General features: G+C 42.9%; 1 protein-coding gene across 1 annotated transcript in view; it reads left to right on the top strand.

Annotated features, from left to right (window-relative positions):
- The window catches only part of slc43a1b (solute carrier family 43 member 1b), a 43,234-nt gene that overhangs the window by 1,426 nt on the left and 20,140 nt on the right, over positions 1–21,668 (top strand). The window contains exons 2-5 of the mRNA XM_021619288.3: positions 13,164–13,324; positions 13,762–13,945; positions 14,231–14,286; positions 14,434–14,510. Coding sequence (XP_021474963.1) covers positions 13,171–13,324; positions 13,762–13,945; positions 14,231–14,286; positions 14,434–14,510 — 471 coding nt within the window. The 5' untranslated portion in view covers positions 13,164–13,170. The remainder of the gene's footprint in view (positions 1–13,163; positions 13,325–13,761; positions 13,946–14,230; positions 14,287–14,433; positions 14,511–21,668) is intronic.

The raw sequence follows: 21,668 nt of genomic DNA, 5'->3' as shown, positions 1-21,668 counted from the left end.
GTCTCTAAGATGCAGGGTTGAGTAACCGGGTGGTAGCCAGTTAGTGACAGTGACTAAGTTTAGGGCAGGGCACTGGGTGGAGGACACACAACCAACAAAAATACTGAGAAGTTGTGTAGGAGCTAGAAGCAGAGCTGCCATTTCTGTCGGGCTCCATCTTCCTGTGAAAGAGAAAGATACTTCTTTGCCAAACTATTTCCCCCTTTTTTTCTTTGGTTCTACCAGCACACTTAACAAAAAATGACTCATGATCAGTGCCTGAATCTGGCCAGAACACACCGGTACTATGTACAGGCTCCTCACATTTTCTGTGTCTGGAGTTCCAGCACTTCTTATAGAATATTGGCTTAAGAATTGCATATCAAATCAAGTTTTATTATCCACATCCCCCGAATACAATAGGTGTAGCCCTTAGAGTGAAATGCTTACTTACGAGCCCCTAACTCACAGTGCAGTTAAAAAAAAAAAAAAAGAAATAAAGAATAAGACATAAAAGTAACAAGTAATTAAAGAGAAGCAGTAAAAAATAACAATATATACAGGGCCGGTATAGAGTCAATGTTCGGGGGCACCAGTTAGTTGAGGTAGTATGTACATGTAGGTAGAGTTAATTGAAGTGACTATGCACAAATGACAACAGAGTGGCAGTGGTGTGGAGGGGGCAATGTGAATAGTCTGGGTAGCCATTTGACTAGATGTTCAGGAGTCTTATGGCTTGGGGGTAGAAGCTGTTTAGAAGCCTCTTGGACCTAGACTTGGTGCTCCGGTACCTCTTGCCATGTGGTAGCAGAGAGAACAGTCTATGAATAGGGTGGCTGGAGTCTTTGACAATTTTAAGGGCCCTCCTCTGACACCGCCTGGTATAGAGGTCCTGGATGGCAGGAAGCTTGGCACCAGTGATGTACTGGGCCGTTCGCAATACCCTCTATAGTGGTTTGCGGTCGAAGGCCGAGCAGTTGCCATACCAGGCAGTGATGCATCCAGTCAGGATGCTCTCGATGGTGCAGCTGTAGCACTTTTGAGGATCTGAGGACCCATGCCAAATCTTTTCAATCCCCTGAGGGGGAATAGGTTTTGTTGTGCCCGCTTCACGACTGTCAAGGTGTGTTTGGACCATGTTAGTTTGTTGGTGATGTGGACACCAAGGATTTTGAAGCTCTCAACCTGCTCCACTGCAGCCCCACCGATGAGAATGAGGGCATTTTCGGTCCTCTTTTTCCTGTAGCCCACAATCATCTCTTTTGTCTTGGACACGTTGAGGGAGAGGTTGTTGTCCTGGCATCACCGGCCAGGTCTCTGACTTCCTCCCTATAGGCTGTCTCGTTGTTGTTGGTGATCAGGCTTTCCACTGTTGTGTCATCGGCAAATTTAATGACGGTGTTGGAGTCATGCCTGGCCGTGCAGTCATGAACAGGGAGTACAGGAGGGGGATGAGCACGCACCCCTGGGGGGGTCCTGTGTTTAGGATCAGCATGGCAGATGTGTTGTTACTTACCCTTACCTGGGGGCGGCCCATCAGGAAGTCCAGGATCCAGTTGCAGAGGGAGGTGTTTAGTCCCAGGGTCCTTAGCTTATTGATGAGCTTTGAGGGCACTATGATGTTGAACGCTGAGCTGTAGTCAATGAATAGCATTCTCTCATAGGTGTTCCTTTTGTCCAGGTGGGAAAAGGCAGTGTGGAGTGCAATAGAGACTGCATTATCTGTGGATCTGTTGGGGCGGTATGCGAATTAGAGTGGGTCCCGGGTTTCTGGGATGATAGTGTTGATGTGAGCCATGACCAGCCTTTCCAAGCACTTTATGGCTACAGATGTGAGTGCTAGGGGTCAGTAGTCATTTAGGCAGGTTGCCTTAGTGTTCTTGGGTACAGGCACTATAGTGGTCTGCTTAAAATATGTTGGTATTACAGACTCGGACAGCAAGTGAAGACACTTGCCAGTTGGTCAGCGCATGCTCGGAGTACACATCCTGTTAATCCGTCTGACCCTTGGGCCTTGTGAATGTTGACCTGTCTAAAGGCTGCGGAGAGCGTGATCACACAGTCATCCGGTCCTGCTGGTGCTCTCATGCATGTTTCAGTGTTGCTTGCCTCGAAGCGAGCATAGAAGTAGTTTAGCTCATCCGGTAGGCTTGTGTCACTGGGCAGCTCTCGGCTGTGCTTCCCTTTGTAGTCTGTAATAGTTTGCAGGCTCTGCTACATCCGACGAGCATCAGAGCCGGTGTTGTACGACTCGATCTTAGTCCTGTATTGACGTTTTGCCTGTTTGATCGTTCGTCGGAGGGCATAGCGGGATTTCTTATAAGCTTCTGGGTTAGAGTCTCGCTCCTTGAAAGTGGCAGCTCTAGCCTTTAAAGTCCCCGGCTACTAGGAGCACCGTGTCTGGGTGAGCGATTTCTAGTTTGCTTATGGCGGAATACAGCTCATTCAATGCTATCTTAGTGCCAGCCTCTGACTGTGGTGGTATGTAAACAACTACAAAGAATATAGATGAGAACTCTCTCGGTAGGTAATGTGGTCTGCAGCTTATCATGAGAAACTCGACCTCAGTCGAGCAATGGCTCGAGACTTCCTTAGATATCGTGCACCAGCTGTTGTTTACAAAAATACATAGATCGCCACCCCTTGTCTTACCAGACGGCGCTGTTCTATCCTGCCGGTACATCGCATAACCAGCCAACCTGTATGTTGATATTGTAGTCGTTCAGCCATGACTCCGTGAAGTATAAGATGTTACAGTTTATAATGTTCCGTTGGTAGTTTAATCTTCCCAATAACGCTTCCATTTTATTGTCCAAAGATTGCATGTTTGCGAGCAGAATTGAGGAGAGTGGGGGTTTATTAGATCTCCTACTACTCCTCAGAAGGCAGCCCGCCCTCCGGCCTCTCTTTTTCCGCCTCCTCTTCACGCAGATCACATGGGTCGGGCCTGTTTCCGAGGGAGCTGTATATCCTCCGCCTCGGGCTCGTCAGAGTCGTGAAAGAAGTAAAAGGATTCTGCTAGTCCGTGAGTAATCGCAGTCCTGATCATAAGAGACAGTAGCGGCAACATTATGTACAAAAGTAGTAAACAAATAAGTTACAAACAACGCAGATAAACAAACAAAAAAACACAATTGTTTGGAGGCACGTAAAACGTCTGCCTTCTGCTCCGGCGCCATTTTACAGCAGAACCTAATATAAACTGTGCTTGCTCCCATTTCAAGCACTGTTGAAATTAGGACCATCAAGCCACATCTCCCTGTTTTGTCATTTAGCTGACACTCCTTTCCAGAACAACTAGAGTTAAGTACCTTGCGCAAGGGCACATCGACATATTTTTCACCTAGCTGGCTCGGGGATACAAACCAGCAACCTTGCGGTTACTGGCCCAACACGCTTAACCGCAAGGCTGCCTGCTGTGTCCAGGTGAATGATGGTTGGAAGTGACCTGACATCCTGTTGGTGATCGTCATCATAGCGAGCATGACACAACCAACCAGCCAGTCAGTCAGTCATTGTGGACAGGACTCGTGTGGCAGGTGCTGTCTCTCTGATTGTGTCCCAAATGGGCACGCTATTCCTATAGTGCACTATAAAGCGAGTTGGGTGCCATTTTGGGCCCATCCTCTGGCCCTTTCAAGGTTGAGATACAACTTTATTTGTTTTGCTGCATCGGAGTGCAAAGAATCAGAGAGACAGAGACAAAAGAGATGGAGAGAGAGATAATAAGGGGAGAGAGATCAACCAAAATGGACAGGGGAGGGGGATTCTTCAGAAGGGGTCATCACTTCAGACCCAGCACCAGTATAAAATGACTAAAGGGATAGTTGAAATCAGTGAGGGGTTACAATTTTGGTGGGTTCTTGCATTGGAATGATATTGAATTCAATAAACATAAAGTTCAAATGCCGAGACTCCAAGACCATTGATTGAGTGCTTTTAAAATAGCCGATCTCCACTGCGCTGTATCAGCACTAAAGCAGGGCCATTTTGGTAATGAATATAGGCTACAAGATAGATAGGCTGTTTGTAATAGGTGCATAACACTATGTGAATGCAGCCGTACACACTGCTGTCTTACCAAAAGAAGGCCGACTAAATGCTGAAAGTAGTAGCCTAGTTATTCATGCGTGCAAACTAAAATACTGAAAAGCCGTTTGGCTTAGAATACCGACACACGGTAGAATAAGAACGAATGACTGAGAACTGAACAAAACAACTGTAGCAAGGAAGCATAGTAAACAAAATATCAGATTGATAAAGGGATGACACAATCTGTATTTAGGCTAGTTACATTAACAGTAAACACACGCAGTATTCAAAAGGCAAATGGAGATCCAAATAGCCAAAACATATTCTACTACAGTGAGATGCAGCCATGCACAACTGTCTTGCCAAACAAATAGGCCCATGGGCCCATAGGCCCACTTCAAACATGGAAAACCATGCCGCTCAAGAGTGCAGCAACACGTTGTGATATGGCACAATGCACGTGTGTGGATCATATTCGACCCACGTAATCAATTAAGTAATGCCGGCCTACAATAAACATGTTTCCAATACGTACAGTTCCATTTACAAGCACGACAACCAATAGGCTTCTAAGAAAACCATAATAGAATGTATCTATTTCTATGAAGAAACATACCGACATGGAGCTATACAGAGAGGCGTCATTTGGGTTCTTGCATTGGACTTATATTGAGTATTCCAGCCACTCTTTCTATGAATCAGTTAAAATAAAGTTTTTTTGACAGAAAACCTGCGGCTAGGGTAGGATTCTAGGCTAACCTGGCCGGCTCCTGTGTTCCAAGATCGTCAGGAACAGTTGGAGGTGGAGGGAGCTATGGAGACATTATCCTGGCGGCGCTTGTGGACACAGCGCAGGGGAGATACAGATTTTGCGCCAACCTGTCACTCAATCATTTGATCTTTTTTTGCTATTTTTATATAGGAACTTGTAACTTAAACTGAGGGAGCACACGTTTCAACTGAGGTGGGCTAAGCTCTCTTTTGCCCCCTCGTGGAACCGAGCCCAGTCTGCTTAATACTCGCCTAAATTGAATTGGAGGGTTCAGAAAGGTCATCTTCGATACTCCATCATACATTTCTGTGTCATAAGGAGCAGAGAGGTCAGGGTTTAGAGGTCAAAGTCTAACACTCTCCAATGTTTGGGTTCAGTATGAGCACGTTCCAGGTACAAGATCCTTATGTCATGTAGATGTGGTAGTAAGTAACCTAATAGTTGGTTAAAATCACATGATTCACAGTCGATGATGTCATCAGTGTCTCCGGATGATGTCATCGGAAAAAACGTATCTTCTATCTTTGTGACTACAAACAAAGAAACCCGCCGATTTCATATGTTGATGTTGGGGTGGTGCTAGAGATGACCAATTTGATGTTGAAAAAGTGTTTTCCCTTTAAACATTTCCCCAGGCATTGTAATAACCAGGTATTCTGTGCAACATATATGTGTTCCCATGTAGTGTACTAGTGTAGTTAAGTGTCACTAGGTCTGTGACCACTGCAGCTATTTTTGTCCCCAGCTGGCAGGAGTCCCAGTCTGGCTGCAGGCATGTGTTCAAGAGAGGTAATAGACCCTCAGTCAAACCTGCTTTACCTACACACACAGTCACAGATAGAATGGCATGTATTCACACGTACAGTACCAGTCAAAAGTTTGGACATACCTACTCATTCAAGGGTTTCTCTTTATTTCTACTATTTTCTACATTGTAGAATAGTAGTGAAGACATCCAAACTATAAAATAACACACATGGAATAGTTTAGTAAGCAAAAAAGTGTTAAACAAATCAAAATATATTTTAGATTTGAGATTCTTCAAAGTAGCCACCCTTTGCCTTGATGACAGCTTTGCACACTCTTGGCATTCTCTCAACCAGCTTTACCTGGAATGCTTTTCCAACTGTCTTGAAGGAGTTCCCACAGTCTCCTCCGAACAGTTGATGTTGAGATGTGTCTGTTACTTGAAATCTGAAGCATTTATTTGGCCTGCAATTTCTGAGGCTGGTAACTCTAATGAACTTATCCTCTGCAGCAGAGGTAACTCTGGGTCTTCCTTTCCTGTGGCGGTCCTCATGAGAGACAGCGCTTGATGGTTTTTGAGACTGTACTTGAAGAAATGTTCAAAGTTCTGACATTTTCCGGATTGACTGACCTTCATGTCTTAAAGTCCTGAAGGACTCATTTATCTTAGCTTATTTGAGCTGTTCTTGCCATAATATGGACTTGGTTTTTTACCAAATAGGGCTATTTTCTGTATACCACCCCTACCTTGTCACAACACAACTGATTGGCACAAACACATTAAGGTAAGAAATTCCACAAATTAACTTTTAACAAGGCATACCTGTTAATTGAAATGCTTTCCAGGTGCCTACCTCATGAAGCTGGTTGAGAGAATACCAAGAGTGTGCAAAACTGTCAAGGCAAAGGGTGGCTACTTTGTAGAATCTCAAATATAAAATATATTTGTTTAACATTTTGGTTACTACATGATTCGATATGTGTTATTTCATAGTTTTTATGTCTTCATTATTATTCTACAATGTAGAAAATAGTAAAAATAAAGAAACCCTGGAATGAGTATGTGTGTCCAAACTTTTGACTGGTACTGTACATCTGACAACCACTTTCTAATGCATACAGACTTCATGCCTATTGGCCACAAGCAAACATGCATATTTGTGACTTATACTCAGGAGTAAAATCTCCTCACTAGAATTTCAATTTTTTTACAAGGCACATTTTACGAGTTCTTAACCCTCCCTCACTACGTCAGGCCGTGTGCATACGTGTGTGCCATAGGCACGTGCAAATAACAGGGTGTGTGTTCGTGTCAGTCCCTGCTGTTTGATACCTGATAGGTCCACGGCGTGAAGTCAGACACACAGCAATAAGGTCAATTCAGGGGTCACTACTCTACTCACCATTCAGCTCTTTTGTCCTCTTTACACCAATCCCTGATTCCTCTCTCTCATTGCAGGTAGATCTTTCCACCTACACTAACTGTCCCTGTTTTTTTTCAAGCAGTTATTGTACGGTCAGAATAACGTACTAACTAGACGTGGAACGATTATGATTTTTCAACGCCCATACCGATACCGATTATTGGAGGACCAAAAAAAGCCGATACCGATTAATTGGACGATTCATTTATTTACAATAATGACAATTACAACGATACTGAATGAACACTTTTATTTTAACTTAATATAATACCTCAATAAAATCAATTTAGCCTCATAAATAATGAAATGTTCAATTTGGTTTAAATAATGCAAAAAGAAAGTGTTGGAGAAGAAAGTAAAAGTGCAATATGTGCCTGTCACGCTCGTGAAAATGGACGGACCAAGGCGCAGCGTGATTAGAGTTCCACATCTTTTATTTAAGTGAAACTTTCAAACAAAAACAATAAACAAATAACGAAATGTGACTTACTTGGTGCCCCCTAGTCACGCCCTGACCAACAACTCCATAGAGAAACAAGGGCTCTCTATGGTCAGGGCGTGACAGTACCCCCCCCAAAGGTGCGGACTCCGGCCGCAAAACCTGAAACCAAATGGGGAGGGTAGGGGTGACTAGTGTTGGTGGTGGCTCCGGTGCAGATCGTAGCCCCCGCCCAGACCCCGGATCCGGCCATGGTGCCGGGCTGAACGCCGTGCCTGGACTGGGCACCGGCGCAAAGGAGGGCTCCGTCCATGGAGCTGGGCTGGACGCCGTGCCTGGACTGGGCACCGGCGCAGAGGAAAGCTCCGGCCATGGAGCTGGACTGGACACCGTGCCTGGATTGGGCAATGGAGCAGAGGAAGGCTCCGGCCTTGGAGCGGGACTGGGGAGGCGCACTGGAGGCCTGGTGCGTGGAACTGGCACAGGTGGCACTGGATTGGTGACACACACTTCAGGGAGAGTGTGGGGAGCTGGCACAGGATGTACCGGACTGGGAGGGCACACTGGAGGCCTGCTGCACTGGAGGCCTCACTTCAGGGTGAGTGCGAGGAGCTGGCACAGGTGGCACCGGACTGTTGACACGCACTTCAGGAAGGGTGCGGAGAGCTGGTACAGGACTCACCAGACTGCTGACAGGCTCTTCAGGTCAGATGCCATGCAGAACACACCTACATAACATTGCTCTCCTCTCTCTTTCTCCCAACTTCTCCATCGCCTCCCTGACAGTCTCTGGCTCTTCAGGGCAAGTGCGGGGAGCTGGCACAGATGGCACCAGACTGGTGTCACGCTCTTCAGCACGCTTGCGCTGCAGCATACTCCTAGCCAACATCCTTCTCCGATATCCCTCCTCACACTGCTCCATCGACTCCCAGGTGGGCTTTGGCTCTCTCTTTGGCTCGGCCGACCACCCCTTGTGCCTCCCCGCCAAAAAACCTTGGGGTTTCTGTGGCCGCGGTCCCCGGCGTTGTCGCTGTCCTTCGACCGTCCTTGTTGTCTCCATTCCAAGAAAGGGTCTCACAAACTCCCATGATTTTTTCCCAGGTCCAAAACTCCTTTACCTCCGTCACACGCTGCTTGGTCCTTGCTTGGTGGGATATTCTGTCACGCTTGTGAAAATGGACGGACCAAGGCGCAGCGTGATTAGAGTTCCACATCTTTTATTTAAGTGAAACTTTCAAACAAAAACAATAAACAAATAACAAAACGGTACTTACTTGGTGCAACAAGCATATACACAAACAATATCCCACAAACACAGGTGGGAAAAATGACTACCTAAATATGATCCCCAATTAGAGGCAACGATTACCAGCTGCCTCTAATTGGGAACCATACAAAACACCAACATACAAATAATTAACTAGAACACCTCCTAGTCACGCCCTGACCTTCAACTCCATAGAGAACCAAGGGCTCTCTATGGTCAGGGCGTGACAGTGCCATGTAAAAATGCCAACGTTTAAGTTCCTGGCTCAGAACATGAGAACATATGAAAGCTGGTGGTTCCTTTTATTAACATGAGTCTTCAATATTCCCAGGTAAGAAGTTTAAGGTTGTAGTTATTATAGGACTATTTATCTCTATACCATTTGTATTTCATATTCCTTTGACTATTGGATGTTCTTATAGGCACTTTAGCCAGTGTAACAGTATAGCTTCCGCCTCTCTCCTTGCCCCTACCTGGGCTTGAACCAGGAACAGATCAAAAACATCCACCCTCGAAGCATAGTTATCCATTGCTCCACAAATGCCGCAGCGCAGCCCTTGCAGAGCAAGCGGAACAACTACTTCAAGGTCTCAGAGCGAGTCCCGCACCGATTGAAACGCTATTAGCGTGCACCCCGCTAACTAGCTAGCCATCTCACATGGTTACACCAGCCTAATCTCGGGAGTTGATAGACTTGAAGTCATAAACAGCTCAATGCTTGAAGCACAGGGAAGAGCTGCTGGCAAACGCACAAAAGTGCTGTTTGAATGAATGCTTACGAGCCTGCTGATGCCTACCACGGCTCAGTCAGACTGCTCTATCAAATATCAAATCATAGACTTAATTATAACATGATAACACACATAAATTTCGAGCCTTAGGTCATTAATATGGTCAAATCCGGAAACTATCATTTCGAAAACAAAATGTTTATTCTTTCAGTGAAATATAGAACCGTTAGGTATTTTATCTAATGGGTGGCATCCCTAAGTCTAAATAGTGCTGTTACATTGTAAAACCTTCAATGTTATGTCATAATTATGTACAATTCTGGCAAATTAATTACGGTCTTTGTTAGGAATAAATGGTCCTCACACAGTTTGCAACGAGCCAGGCGGCCCAAACTGCTGCATATACCCTCACTCTGTTGCACAGAACGCAAGAGAATTGACACAATTTCTCTAGTTAAAAGAAAGTCATATTAGCAGGCAATATTAACTAAATATGCAGGGTTAAAAATATATACTTGTGTATTGATTTTAAAGAAAGGCATTGATGTTTATGGTTCGGTACACATTGGTGCAACAACAGTGCTTTTTTTGCGAATGCGCTTGTTAAATTATCACCCATTTGGCGAAGTAGGCTGTGATTCGATGAGAAATTAACAGGCACCGCATCGATTAAATGCAATGCAGGACACGCTAGATAAACTAGTAATATCATCAACCATGTGTAGTTAACTAGAGATTATGTTAAGGTTGATTGTTTTTTATAAGATAAGTTTAATGCTAGCTAGCAACTTACCTTGGCTTCTTGCTGCACTCGCGTAAAAGGTAGTCAGCCGGCCACGCAGGCTCCGCGTGGATTGCAATGTAAGGCAGGTGGTTAGAGCGTTGGACTAGTAACCGGAAGGTTGCAAGATCGAATACCCCAGCTGACAAGGTAAAAATCTGTCGTTCTGCCCCTGAACAAGGCAGTAACCTACCGTTCCTAGGCCATCATTGAAAATAAGAATGTGTTCTTAAGTGTCCAAAAATGCTGATTACCGATTGTCATGAAAACTTGAAATCGGTCCTAATTAATCGCCCATTCCGATTAATCGGTTGACTTCTAGTACTAACATATTACATGTAACCGGGATTACGTATTCAGATTACAAAACTGAAGTAACTGTAATCAACCCAAAAAATATGTAAACACAAGTAATCTGATTACAGTTACATTCTTAAAAACAGGTGATTACGTTTTGGATTACTTAATCTAATATCAAGATGTGGGCTTCAAGTGATTGCCTCAAACACACTGAGATTGCAAGTTTTTGAAAGCTGTGCTGAGCCACACAGCTTTGAAGTCACCTTTTTCAGTGGGAATGGAAGCCTTTCCCTTTTTTTCTAATCTATTTGGAATCTCCAAAACTGCAACATTTGCTTTCCCTGGTTGCTTTCCACAGGAAATATTTTTTAAACCAAAAAACATCAGACCCCCACTTACTGAGAACTGAATCATCCCACATTTTAATTGGATTTTGAAATTAGTCAACACAGCCACATCCTGTTCACTTCTCAAGCACAAATCAGCTGCTTACTCGGCTAAACCTCTAGTTACAGTGGAAAGGAGTTCTCTCAAATCTACCGTTCTGCCTTTGCAGCAATGCTGAGCGATTTAGTGCTTTTTGGGGTCAGTTCGATTGTTCAAAAAATAATCACGGTTTTCGATTTTGGTTTAGACTATTTTTTGTAAACATTAAATGCACTATGCATTTATGTGCGTTGAATGCTGTAACAACACAGAATAAAACAATGAATAAAATGACGTTAGACAGCCCATTCCTGCTTATCACTTATTAACCACCATCTTGTTACATTATTTGAATGAAATATTTCAGTTGTTGTGTATATAATAATATAATAATAATAATATATTTGACTACTTTATTGTTTCATTCCAAGTCATCTCTTCTCTAGCTGCTGATCTTCAGGGTAAATAAGGCATACTTCTATGACTGCTGAATAACAATTATCAATCACTTAGATAATGTATTTTCAGGTAGAGTTCCTCACAAAGCAACTGCTCTCGATCACGCATTCTAATGTGGCAGGCGTAAAAGAAACACACAGACCGGACAAGTAGGCGCACAATGGACTATGGTCATTGTAGTTAATTACCAGGTTTTCTGCGCTAAACTAAGTAGAATATTCGCCTGTTGGAAACTAAAACTCCCTAATTCGGGCTTGATCTGATTTATCGCTAGAGGAACTGGCAATGTGCGTATTGAGCTCACAAAACAAAAACAAAAAAACAATGGAATTCAAACAATTGAAACTGACAAAAATGCTAAATAACCAACATTTTGGTTAATCGTTCAGCACTACATCACAGACAGATCTATGTGTTTTTGTAAACTTAGAATAGTCTACATTCAAAGTATTTGCACAATTGATCATCCAACTCATAAAATAATTTGATCTGTTACATCTGTCTATTGGAGTATTTATCATTCAAATGACTTTTAACCTCTTTTACTGTTCACAATCTTATTTTTCAAGTAATCCGCCCAACCCCGAGTTTCTAGGATACTCCTCTTGCTTAGCGAAATGTTTTATGTAATGTTTTATGTTTTATATGTTTTATAGAATGTTTTATATATTTATATGTTTTATAGAATGTTTTATATATTTATATGTTTTATAGAATGTTTTATAGAATGTTTTATAGAATGTTTTATATGTTTTATATAATGTTTTATATGTTTTATAGAATGTTTTATATATTTATATGTTTTATAGAATGTTTTATAGAATGTTTTATAGAATGTTTTATATGTTTTATAGAATGTTTTATATGTTTTATAGAATGTTTTATATGTTTTATAGAATGTTTTATAGAATGTTTTATAGAATGTTTTGAATGTTTTATATGTTTTATAGAATGTTTTATAGAATGTTTTATAGAATGTTTTATATGTTTTATAGAATGTTTTATATGTTTTATAGAATGTTTTATATGTTTTATAGAAAGTTTTATAGAATGTTTTATATGTTTTATAGAATGTTTTATATGTTTTATAGAATGTTTTATAGAATGTTTTATAGAATGTTTTATATGTTTTATAGAAAGTTTTATATGTTTTATAGAATGTTTTATAGAATGTTTTATATGTTTTATAGTCAATGTCAACATATTCAGGGATTATAACAGAACTGGCAGAGAAACCATTCATCACAGCGTCTTTCCGGAAACCAGAGTTATGTTGTTGCGATGATGGTGGTGATGATGAGTCAGTCATGTGGTTAACCTCACTCTCAGTAGTAGTATCCCACAGAGAATTTGTATTGCTATTCCTCTCTTTTTGTTGCCCTCTGAGCTCAGATGAAAGTGAGGAGGAAAGTAGCTGTATACTTTAAAAAAAAAAACAAACATCCTTTCTTGCTTTGATATGTATTTTGTAGTTTTTGTAGACCTTTGAAGTTGTTGATGCAACATTGAAGTTCTCTACGGACAGTGTGTGCGGTACTTCATTCTGTAAGAAGGGATTGTTAAATGTTAAACTCTCTCTCCTCTATCTTCCTCTGGTCTTTTTTTTTTACCACCTTCTCTCTCTCGCTCTCTCTCTCTCTCTACCTCTCTCTCTCTCTCTCTCTACCTCCCTTTCTCTCTCTCTCTCTACCTCCCTTTCCCTCTGTCTCTCGCAATCTCTCTCTTGCTCTCCTTTCCTCTTGCTCTCGCTCTTGCTCTCGCTCTCTCTCTCCCTCTTGCTCTCTCTCTCTCTCTCTCTCCCCCCAGAGCAGCGATGGCTCCTTCTCTGGCCCAGGCCTATCGTAGGCGCTGGTGGATGGCGGTGACTGCGGTCATAGAGAACCTGCTGTTCTCTGCTGTGCTGCTGGGCTGGGGATCGCTACTCATCATGCTCAAGAACGAGGGCTTCTACTCACACCTCTGCATAAGTACGTCCCCGTCCATGGTAACACTCACACAGGGATATAGTATACTTCAGGGTTGGGGTCCATTCCATTTCAATTCCAGTCAATTCAGAAAGAAGACCAAATGCCAATTCAAAATGTTCCTCATTGAAAAGCACTTAAGATAATTTCAGTGTACTTCCTCAATTGTCTGGAATTGAAATGGAATTGACCCCAGGAATACATAAACCTGTGCATAGATACGGTGGGGTGAATCCTAACTACCACTGATATCAATGCTTGACTAAGTGACAATTCAACTCCAGTGGGACTTGGGATTTTCCCTGTATACGTCCATAGATAATATATGTCTATAGCACATGTGGATTCCTGTGTCTTGTATACTCCCCTCTCTCTCTCCACCTCCTTACCCTTCTCCTTCTCCCCCCTCTCTCTTCCATCTCTCTCCACCCCCCTCCCAGACAATGAGACAGTGTTCAGTAACATCAGTTCGTGGGACAGTGGTATCTGGCATAGCTGCGTGGACCAGGAAGAGATGTTGAATCTGGGCTTTACCATTGGCTCCTTCCTGCTGAGTGCAGCCACTCTGCCGCTAGGTATCCTGATGGACAAGTACGGGCCACGCCCACTCCGCCTCCTCGGCAGGTAAAAGACGGGAAACATCGTCGTCATCATCATTATAATAATAGTATATCATCATCATCTACACTGTGATTGTCATCTTCACCATCGTCATCATCGTGATTATTATTACAATCATCATCATCATCGCAATTATCATTGAGCATTGTCATCATTAATATTATTTAAACAATTATCATCTTCATCATCTTCGTGACCTTAAAATCATTATCTTCACAACCATCGTCATCATCATTGTCTTCACCAGTCAGAGTCATCATCAACTCTCTCTCTCTCTCTCTCTTGCAGTGCGTGTTTTGCTTTCTCTTGTGCCATGATAGCTGGAGCTGCCTATAACCCTGAAGGTAAGAATCCTAAGCAACTGTAAACCACATGTAAATGAATACTAAATGTACAGGAAATGACATTAAACACAACTTCTGCTTATTACATTACACTGCACACATAGATCGCCCTCACTCTGTCCTCTTGTCTCCTCTTTCCTCCTCCAGTACTCTCGGCCCTCATTTTCATCGCTGTCTCCTTCAACGGCTTTGGAGGAATCTGCCTGACCTTCACCTCCCTCACGGTAAGACACGCACACACGCCCCCATCATCCTTCTCCTCTACATGGACACAACAATGACAATATCCAAAGCTACCAAGTTCCCAGAACGCACCAGCGGCTGGTGGGAGGAGCTATAGGAGGACGGGCTCATTGTAATTGCTGGAATGGAATTCATGTATCAACTGTATCAAACATTTTATTTTTACATTTTTTAATTTCACCTTTATTTAACCAGGTAGGCAAGTTGAGAACAAGTTCTCATTTACAATTGCGACCTGGCCAAGATAAAGATAGATAACAACACAGAGTTACACATGGAGTAAAACAAACATACAGTCAATAATACAGTAGAAAAATAAGTCTATATACAATGTGAGCAAGGGAGGTGAGATAAGGGAGGTAAAGGCAAAAAAAGGCCATGGTGGCAAAGTAAATACAATATAGCAAGTAAAACACTGGAATGGTAGATTTGCAGTGGAAGAATGTGCAAAGTAGAGATAGAAATAATGGGGTGCAAAGTAGCAAAATAAATAAATAAATACAGTAGGGGAAGAGGTAGTTGTTTGGGTTAAATTATAGATGGGCTGTGTACGGGTGCAGTAATCTGTGAGCTGCTCTGACAGCTGGTGCTTAAAGCTAGTGAGGGAGATAAGTGTCTCCAGTTTCAGAGATTTTTGTAGTTCGTTCCAGTCATTGGCAGCAGAGAACTGGAAGGACATATGGAAACCACGTTTGACTCCGTTCCATTTATTCTATTCCAGCCATTACAATGAGCCCCTCCTCCTATAGCTCCTCCCACCACTCATGACCAAAACCTCCCGGCACCTGAAAGGTTTCTTACCCCATGCTGTGGCCTATAGAGACTAAAGGACTGCACTCCATGCTGCCATCTCTGAACTGTACACAAAATAACTGCACTGTACTGCATTTGCACTCTATTCATCTCTCTGCATGTAGATAAATTCATACTGATACTGTAAATGTGTACATCCACTGTATATAAACCGTATACCCACTGTATGTCAACCGTATATCAACCGCATATCAACCGTATACCCACTGTATGTCAACCGTATATCAACCGCATACCCACTGTATGTCAACCGTATACCCACTGTATGTCAACCGCATAGCCACTGTATGTCAACTGTATATCAACCGTATATCAACATTATACCCACTGTATATCAACCGTATACCGGCTGTATGTTAACCGTATACCCACTGTATGTCAACCGCATACCCACTGTATATCAACCGTATACCCACTGTATATCAACCGTATATCAACATCATACCCACTGTATGTTAACCGTATACCCACTGTATGTCAACCGTATACCCACTGTATATCAACCGTATACCCACTGTATATCAACCGTATACCCACTGTATATCAACCGTATACCCACTGTATGTCAACCATATTTCAGCCGCATACCCACTGTATATATCAAGCGCATACCCACTGTATATATCAACTGTATATCAACATCATCCCCACTGAATGTTAACCGTATACCCACTGTATGTCAACCGTATACCCACTGTATGTCAACTGTATATCAACCGTATATCAACCATATTTCAGCCGCATACCCACTGTATATATCAAGCGCATACCCACTGTATATATCAACCGTATATCCACTCTATGTCAACCGCATACCCACTGTATATCAACCGTAGACCCACTGTATGTCAACCATATTTCAGCCGCATACCCACTGTATATATCAAGCGCATACCCACTGTATATATCAACTGTATATCAACATCATCCCCACTGAATGTTAACCGTATACCCACTGTATGTCAACCGCATACCCACTGTATATCAACCGTATATCAACATTATACCCACTGTATGTCAACCGTATACCCACTGTATATATCAACCGTATATCCACTGTATGTCAACCGCATACCCACTGTATATCAACCGTATACCCACTGTATATATCAACCGTATATCCACTGTATGTCAACCGCATACCCACTGTATGTCAACCGTATACCCACTGTATATATCAACCGTATATCCACTGTATGTCAACCGTATACCCACTGTATATATCAACCGTATACCCACTGTATATATCAACCGCATACCCACTGTATATATCAACCGCATACCTACTGTATATCAACCGTATACCCACTGTATGTCAACCGTATACCCACTGTATATATCAACCGTATATCAACATTATACCCACTGTATATCAACCGTATACCCACTGTATATCAACCGTATACCCACTGTATGTCAACCGTATACCCACTGTATATATCAACCGTATATCCACTGTATGTCAACCGCATACCCACTGTATATCAACCGTATACCCACTGTATATATCAACCGTATACCCACTGTATATATCAACCGCATACCCACTGTATATATCAACCGTATATCCACTGTATGTCAACCGTATACCCACTGTATATATCAACCGTATACCCACTGTATATATCAACCGTATATCCACTGTATGTCAACCGCATACCCACTGTATATCAACCGTATACCCACTGTATGTCAACCGTATACCCACTGTATATATCAACCGTATATCCACTGTATGTCAACCGCATACCCACTGTATATCAACCGTATACCCACTGTATGTCAACCGCATACCCACTGTATATCAACCGCATACCCACTGTATATCAACCGTATACCCACTGTATATATCAACTGTATATCAACATCATCCCCACTGAATGTTAACCGTATACCCACTGTATATCAACCGTATATCAACATCATCCCCACTGAATGTTAACCGTATACCCACTGTATATCAACCGTATACCCACTGTATATCAACCGCATACCCACTGTATATCAACCGTATATCAACATCATCCCCACTGAATGTTAACCGTATACCCACTGTATGTCAACCGCATACCCACTGTATATCAACCGTATACCCACTGTATATATCAACTGTATATCAACATCATCCCCACTGTATGTCAACCGCATACCCACTGTATATCAACCGTATATCAACATCATCCCCACTGAATGTTAACCGTATACCCACTGTATATCAACCGTATACCCACTGTATGTCAACCGTAGATCCACTGTATGTCAACCGTAGACCCTCTGTATGTCAACCATATTTAAGCCGCATACCCACTGTATATATCAAGCGCATACCCACTGTATATATCAACCGTATATCCACTCTATGTCAACCGCATACCCACTGTATATCAACCGTATACCCACTGTATATCAAGCGCATACCCACTGTATATATCAACCGTATATCCACTCTATGTCAACCGCATACCCACTGTATATATCAACCGCATACCCACTGTATATATCAACCGTATATCCACTGTATGTCAACCGCATACCTACTGTGTATTTGTATATCTGCTCATTCTCTTATAACTCTATGCTCACTCTACCTAGTTGTATATAATGTATGTCAACTTTGTTTAAACTCCGCCGTCTGTATTCTCTCTTAATGTTGTCTATCACTAGCAACACCATATCACCAAGTACAATCCTGAGTATGTGTAAATGTAGTTGGTGATCTGATTCTGACCAGCCTATGTTGGTTATTATAACCATAGAAATAGATTCAATGTATATAACTAACTATACACTGAGTGTACAAAACATTACCGAACACCTGCTGTTTCCATGACATAGACTGACCAGGTGAATCCAGCTGAAAGCTATGTTCCCTTTATTTATGTCACCCACTTCAGTCAGTGTAGATAAAGGGGAGGAGACGGGTTAAATAATGATTTGTAGTAAGCCTTGAGACAATTGAGACATGGATTGTGTGTGTGCCATTCCGAGGGTGAATGGGTAAGACAAAATAAAGTGCCTTTGAACGGTGTATGGTAGTAGTTGCCAGGCACACCGGTTTGTGTCAAGAACTGCAACACGGCTGTTTTTTTTTAACGCTCAACAGCTTCCTGTGAGTATCAAGAATGGTCCACCACCCAAACGACATCCAGCCAACTTTACACAACTGTGGGAAGCATTGGAGTCAACACGAGCCAGCATCCCTGTGGAATGCTTTCGACACATTGCCCCGACAAATTGAGGCTGTTTTGAGAGAAAGGGGGGGGGGGGGGAACTCAATGTTAGGAAGATGTTCCTAATGTTTGGTATACTCAGTGTACAGTCATGGCAAAAAAATTGAGAATGACAAAAATATTAATTTCCACAAAGTTTGCTTCTTCAGTATCTTCATATATTTTTGTCAGATGTTACTATGGAATACTGAAGTATAATTACAAGCATTTCAAAAGTGTCAAAGGCTTTTATTGACAATTACATGAAGTTGATGCAAAGAGTCAATATTTGCAGTGTTGACCCTTTTTTTTCAAGACCTCTGCAATCCGCCCTGTCATGCTGTCAATTAACTTCTGGGCCACATCCTGACTGATGGCAGCCCATTCTTGCATAATCAATGCTTGGAGTTTGTCAGAATTTGTCCACACGCCTCTTGAGGTATGACCACAAGTTCTCAATAGGATTAAGGTCTGGGGAGTTTCCTGGCCATGGACCCAAAATATCAATGTTTTGTTCCCAGAGCCACGTAGTTATCACTGTTTCCTTATGACAAAGTGCTCCATCATGCTGGAAAAGGCATTGTTCGTCACCAAACTGTTCCTGGATGGTTTGGAGAAGTTGCTCTCGGAGGATGTGTTGGTACCATTCTTTATTCATGGCTGTGTTCTTAGGCAAAATTGTGAGAGAGATGGTCTCAGGATGCTTTACTGTTGGCATGACACAGGACTGATGGTAGCGCTCACCTTGTCTTCTCCGGACAAGCGCTTTTCCGGATGCCCCAAACAATCGGAAAGGGGATTCATCAGAGAAAATGCCTTTACCCCAGTCCTCAGCAGTCCAATCCCTGTACCTTTTGCAGAATATCAGTCTGTCCCTGATGTTTTCCCTGGAGAGAAGTGGCTTCTTTGCTGCCATTCTTGACACCAGGCCATCCTCTAAAAGTCTTCGCTTCACTGTGCGTGCAGATGCACTCCTGAGCAAGCTCTGTACTGGTGGTGCCCCGATCCCGCAGCTGAATCAACTTTAGGAGACGGTCCTGGCGCTTGCTGGACTTTCTTGGGTGCCCTGAAGCCTACTTCACAACAATTGAACCGTTCTCCTTGAAGTTCTTGATGATCCGATAAATGGTTGATTTCGGTGTAATCTTACTAGCAGCAATATCCTTGCCTCTGAAGCCCTTTTTGTGCAAAGCAATGATGACGGCACTTGTTTCCTTGCAGGTAACCATGGTTGACAGAGGAAGAACAATGATTCCAAGCACCACCCTCCTTTTGAAGCTTCCAGTCTGTTATTCAAACTCAATCAGCATGACAGAGTGATCTCCAGTCTTGTCCTCATCAACACTCACACCTGTGCTAAAGAGAGAATCACTGACATGTCAGCTTCATCTGATAACATTCTGGAGTATATGCAAATTGCCATCATACAAACTGAGGCAGCAGACTTTATGAAAATGAATATTTGTGTCATCCTCAACATTTGGCCACGACTGTACACACGCCGCACCACTGTGACTCATACCCCCATAAAGGCTTCTGATTGTGTCGCCATCTACACCGAATGGGTATTGTGTGTAGATTGATCAGAATTGTTTTATTTAATCCATTTTAGATGAAGGTTGTAAAGTAACAAAATGCGTAAAAAGAGAAGGGGTCTGAATACTTTCCGAATGCACTGCGCAGTGCCTTCGGAAAGTATTTAAACCCCATGACTTTTTCCACATTTTATTACGTTACAACCTTATTCTTGGAGTCCAAGAATGGCCACTCTACCATAAAGGCCTGATTGGTGGGGGGCTGCAGAGATGGTTTTCCTTCTGGAAGGTTCTCCCATCTCCACAGAGGAAATCAGGTTTCCCCTTTTGCTCAGTTTGGCCAGGCTGCCAACTCTAGGAAGAGTCTTGGTGTTTCCAAACTTTTTCCACTTAAGAATGCACTGTATAAGGCTTACTTTAGCTATTGCTATTATACACTATATTACTGTATATGGTTGGCAGTTGGTTAGCAGTTGTTTTGGGAGGATTAATACTTTTTTCTGTATAGTATGTATGTATTTTTGTTTTTCTTTGCGTATAAACGTGATTAATAGTGGGTGTGTGTGTTGGTCGTTCAGGGTCTCCACGGCACATGCTATTCTGTTTCTGGCTCTAAATTCTGGCACACGTCTGTCGGCCAATCAGATCACTGGGCTGTCGACACGCCTCGTCCCTGCCCCCCACCCCTTCCCAAAACACACAAGGACACGCGTCTATCTCCCTCTACCCCTCTCTCTCTCTCATATATATATCTCTTTTCCTCTTTCTCTATATATATACACACTGTAAACCCTCTGGTCTGTGTCAGTAGTTCCAGGTGGTAAAGGCCCTTTCGTTCCATTGACCTAAATCACACGTCCGTCCATCAATCCGTCAGTCAGTCAATATGAGGTACCTGAGCTATATGACCTTACATTCTCCAGGGCAATCGAGACATATCTCATTCCTCTTTTTGTTTTTGTTGTAGAATGTTGTGTTCCGATTCTGTTTTTCAAGCTCCCTGTTTTTTCTCGAGTTCAGCCATCTTCGTTCACCCATCTTCATTCACCCTTCCTCCTACCCTCTCTCTGTCTTTCTACCCCTCTCTCTGTCTCTCTACCTTTCTCTCTCTGTCTCTCTACCCCCCTCTCTCTCTTTCTACCCCTCTCTCTGTCTCTCTACCTTTCTCTCTCTGTCTCTCTACCCCTCTCTCTGTCTCTCTACCTTTCTCTCTCTGTCTCTCTACCTTTCTCTCTCTGTCTCTCTATCCCTCTCTCTCTACCCCTCTCTCTGTCTTTCTACCCCTCTCTCTGTCTCTCTACCCCTCTCTCTGTCTCTCTACCCCTCTCTCTCTGTCTCTCTACCCCTCTCTCTGTCTCTCTACCCCTCTCTCTGTCTCTAGCCCTCTCTCTGTCTCTAGCCCTCTCTCTGTCTTTCTACCCCTCTCTCTCTCTCTACCCCTCTCTCTCTCTCTACCCCTCACTCTCTCTCTACCCCTCACTCTCTCTCTACCCCTCACTCTCTCTCTACCCCTCACTCTCTCTCTACCCCTCTCTCTGTCTCTACCCCTCTCTCTCTGTCTCTCTACCCCTCTCTCTGTCTC

The sequence above is a fragment of the Oncorhynchus mykiss genome, chromosome 10 (assembly GCF_057628025.1).
Source record: "Oncorhynchus mykiss isolate SJ-2025 chromosome 10, ASM5762802v1, whole genome shotgun sequence".
Lineage (NCBI taxonomy): Eukaryota > Metazoa > Chordata > Actinopteri > Salmoniformes > Salmonidae > Oncorhynchus > Oncorhynchus mykiss.
This window is presented reverse-complemented; position numbering and strand designations above follow the sequence as displayed.